The 11,274-nt window shown below is 61.7% G+C and overlaps 2 protein-coding genes across 3 annotated transcripts in view; one reads left to right on the top strand and one right to left on the bottom strand.

The window, feature by feature from the left end:
* The first annotated feature begins 2,992 nt into the window (after positions 1-2,992).
* Positions 2,993-10,895, top strand: STARD5 (StAR related lipid transfer domain containing 5). The gene is made up of 7 exons (XM_037053502.1): positions 2,993-3,181; positions 3,759-3,808; positions 4,153-4,285; positions 6,640-6,757; positions 7,233-7,326; positions 10,243-10,374; positions 10,523-10,895. The coding sequence occupies exons 1-7, from the start codon at positions 3,083-3,085 to the stop codon at positions 10,572-10,574; spliced, it is 678 nt and encodes a 225-aa protein (XP_036909397.1). The 5' UTR covers positions 2,993-3,082; the 3' UTR covers positions 10,575-10,895.
* Positions 10,871-11,274, bottom strand: part of IL16 (interleukin 16) — a 58,020-nt gene continuing 57,616 nt past the window's right edge. For both annotated transcript variants that reach the window (XM_037053500.1, XM_037053501.1), the window contains one exon: positions 10,871-11,271. In XM_037053500.1, the coding sequence (XP_036909395.1) occupies positions 11,078-11,271 (194 nt within the window). In that variant the 3' untranslated portion in view covers positions 10,871-11,077. The remainder of the gene's footprint in view (positions 11,272-11,274) is intronic.

Below are 11,274 nucleotides of genomic sequence, written 5' to 3'. Positions count from 1 at the left end.
GGACGGCAAACAGCCGTGGGATTCTGCCTCTCCACGCCACTCAGCCCTCCTCCTGTTCACTTACTTGTTCTCTCCCCCTGCCCACAGGCTTCCTCCCGGCGGCCGGTGGCACAGGTGTTCCGGGCCACGGGGAGTTCCAGGAGCGCAGCACCCAGCTCCTGAGCCCGGAAAGGACAGAGCTGTCCCTCCCCCTCCAGGTCATCTTCCCTCTCAGGGCTTTGCCCTGTTCCCTGTCACCGTGGGGGCCTGGGCAGCAGGGTGTGCTCCGCTGCACAGCCCGCCCTGCGCGCGCCCCCCCCCCCCCCCCGTTTCCGTGTTAACCCATCACTCCAGACTATGCCTTTGCAGTCCTGGTCTCCTCCACCTGACTGTGAGGGCCGTGGGGACAGAGACACCTGAAAGATACCGTGGAACGTCCTTTTCTAATAGAGGTGTCCCCGGGAGTTCCATGGCCAGGGTCTCCTCTCCCTCTTGCTTGGTCTGGGGCTGCGATGTCAGGCTCTCGGGGACACTGGACTGGAACGTGCTGGGAAGCTGGGCCCGTCCTGGCCTGCAGGCGCACCGTCTGTGTGAGGCGGGGAGGTCACGAGGGTCGCCCTGCACACCCAGCGTGAGGAGCGCGTGCCGCCTTCCAGGATGCAGCCCGGCTCACGGGCACTCGGGCTCTTAGGGACAGTGCGAAGGCCGGGGACAAGCGCCCATGCTAGCAGCGGCCGCCTCGGGGACAGCAGTGTTGAAGGAAGTCTCCCAGGCCAGGCGCACTCAGAGCCCCCGCTGCCCACACGCGGCTCCACCCCCACCGCACTCCCAGGAGTGAGTGCGGCGCTCCTCCCTGCCGTCTGTGGTTTGCGTAGTTACACGTAGACGCTTGTGCGAATACACACGCATTGGCATTTGCAAACAGCGTCCGCCGTGCTTTACCCACATGAGTGCCGTCCCACCCACACACTGTGCGCACACCCTCGTCTGCTGGTCTGACGAAGGGATGCACAGACTCCGCCCCTCACTGCTCCTGGTGGCAGGGCCCTGTACCCCGAGAATACAGCACGCGGTGTCCACTGAAGTCACTCCCACCGCAGAGCCCACGGTCGGTCGTGGGGCACTGAGTCCTTCTCACGCGGCTTATGCGCCTGTGCCGGCGCCTGGGAAGCGCGTGCCGGTTTTCTCAGAGCAGAAACGCCGGCCCCTAGGTGGCGGCCACACATCCGTTTCCCCACCGACCCCTCTGTGGCCTCCGGAGGCCAGGCCCCGGCGCAGACCAGCTGTGCAGGTGGCGGCGCTCTTTCCTCACAGCCTCGCCCACACTGGAGATGCCCCCTCATCTGCCAACCCAGTGGGAGAAACGCTCCCCGGGAGAAGAGAACGGCATCTTCGTTGATTGGCGTTTCTTGGGCCAGCACCTGGCTCCGGGTCCTTTCTGTCCCCGGCAGCTCTCGACTACGTTGCAGCGAGAGGAAGGGGCAGGCCCGGGCTTTCCCAACGCCTTTGCCCAACTAACTGCCGTTTCACCGCGTTCCTGTGGCTCCCTGCCGAGGCCGGGGGCGGGGTGGGGAGGGGAGTCCCTGCCGCTGAGGACAGGGCCACGCTGTGGAAAATCCTCCCCCAAATACCTGCAGAGCAGACCCCTCCCAGGTCTCAGAGCTCATCCCAGGTGCACCCACCAGCTATAACGGGTGAATTCCTCTTGATTTAGAACTGTCTGGCTACCAGCCCGGGGACCCGAGGACGGCTCCCTGGCCACTCCTTCCGCCCCAGGTGTGCGAACGGCACTGTGTTCAGAGGGCAGTGTCTCTGGTGCGTCTGGAGAGGAACTTCCTGGGCTGAGTGGGAGCCCTGTTTTCCAGTTCCTCTGTGTGTGCGTGTGTGCGTGCCCCTGTGGTGGTTTGCTCTCTGTGTTTGATGTTTCTGCTCTTTGCCTGTTTTGTGGTAAGCACTGTGTCTCCTTAGAGGAAGCAAAGGGTGTGAGCAGACATGTGAAAGAGAAGGTGGGCGTGTGCCCCGTGGCATCGCCCCCTTGCTGGGTGGCCTCGGATGCCGTCTGTGCGCCTCAGTCTGCTAGCCTGTGGGCCGGGGACCGCTGTCCCTCTCCGTGAGGGGCGAGGGGCTTGGTGCGGGTCCAGGGCCTGGAGAGGGGCTGGCGGGTCGCACGTGCTGAGGAACAGCGAGCAAACACAGATGAGCCAGGAGACCAGCCTGGCCAGCACCTGTCGGAGCTGAGGCGGCGTGTGTGCAGTCTGTCCTTGGTGTCTGCGCCGCAGGCCACAAGCCCTGAATCACCGGGCTTCCACGCCTGGGGCACGTGGACACTGGGCTGTCCCCTTGGTGGTCTACGCTCCCTACCCTATGTCCACCTGCCTCAGATTCCTCTGTGACTTGAGTGAGGTCTGCTCCGGCACAGAAAGGGCTGTTCTCGCCCGGCCTCAGCAGGCCTCTCCCCGTTGGCTCCTCGGACGGCTGTGCGAAGGGCCCCGTGTCCCCGGTTCTTGTGTCGCCCCGACTAGGAGGCCACGAATGGGTTTCCTGCGAAGGGTGTGTTCACGTCTGATACGTTCTTTTGGGCCTTTGGGTTGTTTGCAAAGGCTTCCCGATGTGTAAGAACACGTTGTACATTAAGAAAAGTTACTTTTACTTAAAATATGCTCCCATTTTTCTCTCAGATCATTATCCGGCTTTTCATGATCTTTGCTGTGTTTAATTTCTAAAATGTACTTCACTGATTGGCCTCTTTTTTCTTGGCTCCTAAGAATACTGGACTTTGCACGGGGCGCGCTCAGGTCTCCTGCCCCGGTGACCTCCCACCCCCACCCCGACCTCCCCCATCGGGTCCCAGGGCCCCTCTCAGAGCCGTAGGGGCGGAGCCGGGCTCTGCTGGACCCGCCCTGGGGTGATGTGTCCCCGCAGAACCGTCCCATCTCTGGGCCTGCCAATCTCAGAGCAGGGCGGGGTCTTCCTGAGGGCCTGGGCCAATCCCGGGTCAGGAACGGGGCTGGGGGCGTGGCTCCGCGCTCCGCCCAGGTCCGGGCTTTGGGCCTCCTGGAGTATTGGCCCGCGTAACCCGTGGCGTCGCGCATCCCCGGGCGCAATGGACCCCGCGCTGGCGGCACAGAAAGGCGAGGCGGTGGCCCAGAAAATGCTCCAGTACCGGCGAGATGAGTCGGGCTGGAAGACCTGTCGGGAAGGCGTGAGTGAGGAGCTGGGCGGGAAGGGTCCTTGAGCCTGACGCCCCCAGGCTCCTCTCCTCCCCGTTGCTTCGGGCACACTCCAGTCCCAGGCGCGGGACTGAGGATCCGGCGGGGGCAGGGAGGGGGCTCCCTTGAAAAATCACCCTGGGTCCTGGTGCTCGGAAATGCAGGTAAGCCTCTTCCCACTTGCCTGGAATTGACTAAGGTCACCTGACTGGAACCTTCCAGCGGAGCGTGAGCCCCTCCCTCCGCTCTCGGAGAGGCTGGCTGCGGACGGTTTGCTCACCTGGCACTTCTGATTTTTAACAAATGGGCCTCAGTTGCTCAAGGAGCTACAATGGTGGCTTTTAAGGTGATCTGAAAAGCACCCAGACCTACACGGGGGGGGTGGGCAGCCTGCTAAAACCCTGTTCCTGTCCCGTGGGGCGCCAGCACCGCTCTGCCCGGGTGAGAGTGGCTCCTGGGAGACCTGCAGCCCCGGAAGCTGTGCCTTCCCTCCCGCAGAACGGGACTGGGCCAGGCCAAGTCCCAGAGCTTGTCTTGCTGTGAAACTCTGCGATTCTTTGCCTTTGACAGAATGGAGTCACAGTTTCCTGGAGGCCTTCCGTGGAGTTCCCCGGGAACCTGTAAGTGCTCGCCCAGTTCCTAGCTGTCGGAGGCGCCACACACCACCCCCCCCTCCTGGCAGCTCTGGGGCTCCCTTCCTGACAGGTTCGGTCGTCCCAGCTGCCTGCAGTCAGCTCTCCATTCCTTTCCAGATTTAACTACATCATTTCCAGCACGCTGTGTTCTCGTGGAAGCTTGCCGGCTGCTTCTGCCAGCCAGGGCAGAAGAGCTGGTCTGCCCGGCCCCTACTGCGAGGCCGTCCTACACGCCGAGGCCGACCTGCCGGCCGGCGGTCCCAGGCAGTCCCCCGGTGAACGGGTTTGACGGGGGACGTCCAGCGTTTGTATCCTGTGTCTTGCTGCAGGTACCGAGGGGAAGGCGTTGTGAACGGAGCTCGGGAGAGCGTGTGGGACTTGGTGAAGCCACTTGTTGGGAGCCTTCGAGCAAAATGGGATGAGAACGTGACCAGTTTTGAAGTGATCCAGAGCATCACTGATGTAAGTCTTTGCAAACTCAGCCCGGTGTAGCTTGACTGTCCCCTCTGGAGGGGGTTTGTGACACCTTTTGGCAAGGGGAGCGCCCTATGGATGCCTGGTTCCCGCAGCTCTGGAGCCCAGCTGGGGCCCAGGTGCAGGGAGGCGACAGTGTGACTGAGAGAACCCGGCAGAGGCGTGGCGAGTGGTGCAGGCTGTGGGGGGAGGTGCGGGAGCAGGGCCTGAGTGCAGCCCCTCGGCACCAGTGGGAATTGCTCCCTCCAGAGGGGCCGGCAGGTCAGCCAGCCACGGGTCTGCCTGGTGGCAGCGTCTCCGCTGGCAACATGTGTCGGGAGGCACCGCTGGTCGGAACCTTCTGGAAATGTCCGGTGTTGCTGCTCAGTAGCCCCCACTAGCGCGGGGTGGGCAGAGAGCCTTTGAAATTCGTCTCCTTTGAGGAACCCAGGGCTTGTTGTTCTCTCCGTCGCTGCTTCTGTGCGTTGAAGGGGCCTCGAGGAGGCCCTGGGCACCGTGTCAGACCGAGCAGGTCCCGAGGGTCCCGTCCCAGGCCCTCCGGAGGGCGCAGAGCCCACCTCACTTTGTTAACACGAGTTGAGAAGGGGAAAAAGTCAGAGGCAGAACCCGTAGGAAAGTGGCTGCAGGGGAGAATTCGCCAGCCTGTGCAATTTGAAGATGGTGTCTGTGGCCTGGGTGCCCTCCTGGGCGTTCACACGGATGGCGCTGGGAGACCTCGGGCGGCGGTTCCCCGTGCGCAGCCGGGGCCTCGGTCGTGCTGGCCAGCATTTCACTCGTCGCCCCCGCTTGCCACCACATGGCTCCCTGAAGGCAGGTGCGCCTGTCCAGGGGAAAGGGGGGGCACAGGGAGGCCACCCACCCCGGTTCTTGACAAGTCTCTGTGATAACGGGAAGGGGAGTCTCAGGCACGGGCCGACTGTCTGATACCCGTTCGTCAGTCACTCACCTCCGTCACCACGAAACAGACAGCGGCCCTCGGACTCGGGCAGTGTCTCATGCAGAGGCTGTGGATTTCTTTTAACTTTTGCCAAGCGGTACATTTTCCCCATTTCCAACAGCTAAATAGCTTCCTTTTCAAACAACTTTAAGTGTTAAAAAGCAGACACATTTAGGTAAAAACATCCGGTGAGTTAACAGGGTGGCAGCACCAAAAAACTGTGGAGACGGTGTCCGGATAATTGTGGGCAGATGCGTGAAGTCCAGAGGTGGGTTCATGCCCTTGGGACCCGATGTGACTGTGATGACATGGTGACTGTGTATGGGATGTTCTTGAAGGTAGAAGTTTTCAGCGTGTTCACACTGATGGGACCTGAGAGAAGGCCGAGGGGCCGCAGTGGAGATGAGTGATCGGCACTGTCCCTCACTGCGTCCTTGTCCCTTCACCCTGGCTGCTGCTCCCTGGGGGAGGGAAGTGGCCTCAGGGAGGCGACCAGATGCACCCAGGGTGCCAGAGGCTGTGAGCGCAGAGCCAGTGCAGAGAGCTGCCTGCTCCTTCCCTGTCAGTCACCCCAGCCCCCCCCAGGCTCTTGCCTCCTGCCTGGGTCCCGGAGGCCCCCCAGGCTCCCTTGTCACTCCTTGACCACCGCTCCCTTCCCAGGGCCTGCCAACCACCTCCCGCAGACAGCTCGCCTGTGCACCATTCCACTGGGGTGCCACTGTCCTCACCGCCTGGCCAACTGGCCAGTGGGTTTGGCAGGTGCTGTGCGGGGCCGCCCTCCTCCCCCGTGTGGGGTCCCTGAGCCAGGCTGCCCCGGCCCTCATCCCTGGCAGCTGTGGTGCCCCCCGGCCTGGCCCTGTGAGTCCTCAAGGGCAGTGGACTTCAGACTCCTTGCTCCCGTAGCTCCCGTGGGTTTCCAAGAACTCGCACATCGTCCCCGCGCTTCTGCGTGACGGACGGCCAGCGTGGAGGCGGCCCCTGAAGTTTCCCCAGAAGTTCCCACGCCTGTCATTTGTAACATGTAACCCATCTGGCAACCGGGACAATACGGGACATCGTTCTTACGGATGTACCTAAAATAACGTGCAGTTTTATTACCAATGTTCAATTTAGCAACACAGGGACCAGCTTTCCTTACTCAGAAATGCCGTATCGTGTTTTGCCTGGAACTCAAATTTTTATTCCGTGTAACCTACTGAATATTATCCTAATACACTTGTTTGTAAGAACTGTCATCTTGCATCAGAAATATGTATGTAAATGGAAACTAAATTTAAAAACTCATGTATTTCCTGTAACCATGAGGCTCTTAAGTGTTGGGAAGAATCTAGCTTGAGCTATGCTAGGAGTTTTATGAAAATAGCATCACAACGCGGACTCCGCGGGACCCCCTTGGCTTTGGCAGACTCTGTGCGTCACCAGAACCGCCACCCCCTCGGCCGCCATGAGGATCATTTCGCCCCGAGACTTCGTGGACCTGGTGCTGGTCAAGACGTACGAGGACGGGACCATCAGCTCCAACGGTGAGTGGCGGCCGGCTGCCGCGGAGCCTCCGGGGCCCCCGGTGCGCTTCCACGGGGGAGCTGCCCCTCGGCCCCCGTCTGCGGGGTGGTCAGCACCCCTTCGCTTCCTGCTGAGGCCCCCAGTTGTGCCCACACTCGTGAGCTACAGTTTGGCTTCACTGAACCTCAGGGCGCAGCGAGTTGGGGCTAGAGCCTCCACGCCACCCTCTGAAAGCCACACCTCGCCCCGTGGGGCAGGCGGCGGCACGTTCATGCCTCACACCTGTGCCGGCTGAGATCCGAGAGGGTGCCGCCTCCTACACCCCCGTCGTCACAGTTCTGGAACGTTCTTTTCTCTGCCGTACTTGCTGTGTGTGTGGAGGAGGGGTACTGGGGTGGGGCTGTGGGGGCTCAGTGCCCCCTTGCTAGCCCCTTGGGTTCCAGGGGGTGGGTGCCGCACTGGCACGGCTTTCCGGAAATGTGCCCTGTCTCCTAGCTGCCAACCTGGAGCACCCACTGTGCCCACCGAAGCCAGGCTACGTGAGAGGACGGAACCACCCCTGTGGCTGCTTCTGCGAGCCCGTGCCAGGGTAAGGGCGGTGCCTGGGACCCAGGGAGCGGACAGGGCTCCAGGGTGGAATTCTGTTTGCGGGGCACAGGGGTTACCCTGCCCACCACGCTGCAGGCCCTGACGCTGGACGGCACTGCCACGGACAGCTGAGTGCACGAAGGGGGCCTGCACGAAGGGTCTGGGGGCCTGTTAGGACCCGGGCACAGTAAGGACAAGGCCACCGGAGAGTTTTGAGCAGATGTGGGTGGAGTTCAGGTTCAGAGCTGTGACGCATGTGGGCAGGAGGGGTCAGAGAGCAGGGATGGACACAGGGGGCGCGCGCGGGAGTCTGGGCTCTTCCCAGGCGGGGAGTCTGCCTGCGCAGAGGCAGCAGCCGGGCACTGCGCCCGCTCCAGCCCTCGATCGGTGCCTGGGAAGTGACACGGGTGCTCCACACAGGCAGCTTGGCTGATCCCTAGAACAGGTGGTGTGGGCGCCGCGACCCCGGCCGGCCTGCTCCGCGTGGAGGCCAGGCCCTGCACCACCTCCCTGGGCCCAGTCGTGCTCCTTCTGTGAATGATGTACAGGCAGGACCCTCAGCCTGGCCCGTGTGTAAAGCCCACTGAGGCCCTTGCTCACCCCGGGGACAGCACAGTCACTGAGCACACTTCCTCCAGGCCAAAGGGGACGCTGCTGAGAGAGACGAGGGTGTGAGTGAGCCTGGGGTGGAGCAGCAGATGAGGGAAGGTCCCTCAGGACGGCGGGGACAGAGTCTGCCTGTCGCTGAGGCTTTGCGGCATAAGGAAGTCTCTGCCTCTGGGGTAGCACTCTGCAGGGCCGACAGCAGCAGCCCTGGGCCTCAGGAGGGACGTCGGCAAACGCCTGATGCACAGGTGCAGTGCTGCCTGGGGTTCCTGGCGATGCCCTGAGGCTGGTGACGTCTCCCAGCAAGGAGCCAAATGAGCTCCACAAGGCCCGTCCCTTTGTTGTTCTGGCCATCGGGAGGGCTGTGACAGGGAGATGTCGCCTTGTGCCGACTAAGCCATGTCCTGTGTCCTCCCAGGCACGCCCCTCACTAAATCTGGGTCTGGCTGGCAATCCCTGCCGTGACCGCCCTGAGCATGATCCTGTCCCTTGGCAGCCAGGGCCGCTCTGTGTGCCGCTCTGTGTGCTGTGCTCCTGCCTCCCCTGGGCTTCTGTCCCTCACCCGAATCTGTTCAGATGCGCCCACGGTGTTTGCCTGCCTTGCCTGGAATTCGCCATCCTCCCCTCTTGTTGAATGGGCGGTTGTTACCCCATTGCATGTGCTTACTTCCGTCACCAGATGTTAATTGGCCCTAAAAGCGTGGGTTTATTTCTGGGCGTCTGTCCTCTTCCCGTGCCAGTGCCATGCTGTTTTGACCCCCCGCGGCCTTGTAGTGCAGTTTCATATCAGGTAGTGGGATACGTCCAGCTCGGTTGTTTTTTCCTCAGGATTGCTGTGGCTATTCTGGGTCTTTTGTGGTTCTGCATACATTTCTGGAATATTCGTTCTCCTCCTGTGAAATATGCCATTGGCACTTTGATAGCCAGTGTGTTGAAGGTACAGATTGCTTCCGGGGGGCAGGGATGTTTCCGCGATTTCAGCTCTTCCACCCATGAGTGCAGTGTGTGGTTCCATTTATCTGTATGGTCAGTTCCCTTCTTCGGTGTCTTGTACTTTTCCGAGCGCAAGTCTTTTGCCTCTTCGGTGAAGTTTATTCTTAGGTGTTTTATTATTTTTGATGCAATTGTAAATGTGATTGTTTTCCTAATTTCTTTTTCAGATAGTTTGTTTTGGGTGTGTAAAAAATACTATACTTCTAAATATTTTTCAGGACTTTAAAGGGTTTTTTAATGTGAGTTATATCCATCAATATTTGCTGCTTGAAATTAATAAAAGGAAATTTAAGAAATATATTAAATAACAAATTACATATGGACAGATGTTTTTATGAAAAAACTATTTTTCCAAACAAAAACAGTGCCGTCATTTCATGTCCACCAGTCTCGCTAACATTGTGCTCAGGGAAGGTCATGTCTGTCCCTGCCCATCGTGTGGCCTCTGAAAAAGAGCCCGCAAGCTCAGAGGGTACGAGAGGGACAGAGGCCGACCGCCCCTTAATGCTGCTCTGAAAGGTGTTGTGACCTTGCAGACCCTGGTGCAAAGGGGTCAGGAACCCCCGGGACTCCCCAGACCTCCACAGAACCGCTGCCCTTGTTGCCCCCAGGCCCCCACAGACAGAATTCGGGACAGGGAATTCACAGTCTTCTTGGGCGGAGGTGGCGGGCTGGCGGCGGGGTGCCGCCGGCCCGGTGTGACCTTGCAAGTCTGAGTTGGTCCCCTCCAGATCTGCGCGCGCAGGTCCAGAGGGCACCCCCCAGGCAGTGACATCCCCCGGCCCCCCGCCGTCTCTTCCGCCCGGCCGCTCCCAGCCTGCCTTGCGCCGCTCCCAGCCTGCCCTGCGCACAGCCCGGTCCTCTGCCGACGCCGCTCCCTGCGTGCAGCCCGGGTCCTCTGCCGACGCCTAACCCTCCCGTCCCGCTGCCGCCACACAGGGAGCCCAGCAAGACCAAACTGGNGGGACAGGGAATTCACAGTCTTCTTGGGCGGAGGTGGCGGGCTGGCGGCGGGGTGCCGCCGGCCCGGTGTGACCTTGCAAGTCTGAGTTGGTCCCCTCCAGATCTGCTCGCGCAGGTCCAGAGGGCACCCCCCAGGCAGTGACATCCCCCGGCCCCCCGCCGTCTCTTCCGCCCGGCCGCTCCCAGCCTGCCTTGCGCCGCTCCCAGCCTGCCCTGCGCACAGCCCGGGTCCTCTGCCGACGCCGCTCCCAGCCTGCCCTGCGTGCAGCCCGGGTCCTCTGCCGACGCCGCTCCCTGCGTGCAGCCCGGGTCCTCTGCCGACGCCTAACCCTCCCGTCCCGCTGCCGCCACACAGGGAGCCCAGCAAGACCAAACTGGTGACCTTTTTCCAGACGGACCTGAGCGGCCTCCTCCCGCAGAGCGTGGTGGACGCCTTCTTCCCGCGCAGCATGGCCGGGTTCTACGCCAACCTTGAGAAAGCGCTGAGGTGAGTGGCGCGCTCGTGCTTCGCCCCTCCGCTCTGCGTGCTGCCTGGCGTTCCGGCTGCGCGCCTGGGTGCGGTGGCTGTGTGACGGCCGGGATTTTCCAAACCAGCCCCGGTAATAACTCCCCTTCCCTCCCGCCACCCCGGGCAGGCATATGCCAGCCCCCACCGAGGGCACCCGGGATGCAGCTCTGTTCCAGTGACCAGGCAGGCGGGCCCCCCAGCTCTGGCCTTTCCGGGACACTCGTGTGGTAAGGAAGCCCAGGCCGCAGGGAGAGGTCCAGCACGTGTCCACCGCAGCTGTATGAGAGTGGCCTGCCTGGGCTTCCATCTCCAGGCCTTTGTGCGGCTCCAGCTGACGCTGCCCCTCTGAGCCCCGCTGGCCACACTGCGGACTCCTGACAAACGAGCGTGGCTGTTTGTGGCTGTTTGGGGGATCGTCACCCAGTTACACCTCTGGGAAGGTGTGCAAACAGGGCATGGGTTTCATGTTCGATCGCAATACATTCACTTTATTTAAAGCACCTCCATGTTTGCACTGAGTTGTCTGTACATAGTTCGCATCGGCCACCCCACTGTGACTCGGCCCTCACCGTCGGGACAGCCCTCGGGCTGGTCCCAGGAGGTCCGGGTCTGGGCCTGGACGGGGGGGTGAGCAGTGACCCTGAGAATTCGCGTGCTGCTGGCTCTGCTGTCCGCACTCTGCCTAGGGCTCTCCCTCAGCCGGGGCACCCCCAGGCTGTGGGCTCTTCCTCCTGATGAGAACAGTGACCGGCCCGTCGGGCAGCGCTTTGATGACGCTCCAGGCTTCAAACCGCGTGAGTCCCTGCACGGCCGTGCTGGCCAACTGCAAGATCTCATCTCCTGGCTGGACTGTCTCAGTCTGCCCTGAGGCTGCCCCTG

The sequence above is a fragment of the Sturnira hondurensis genome, unplaced genomic scaffold (genome assembly GCF_014824575.4).
Source record: "Sturnira hondurensis isolate 20B ecotype Veracruz unplaced genomic scaffold, ASM1482457v3 Scaffold0007865, whole genome shotgun sequence".
NCBI lineage: Eukaryota > Metazoa > Chordata > Mammalia > Chiroptera > Phyllostomidae > Sturnira > Sturnira hondurensis.
Note: the sequence above shows the minus strand (reverse complement) of the source record. Positions and strands in the feature narration are given on the sequence as shown.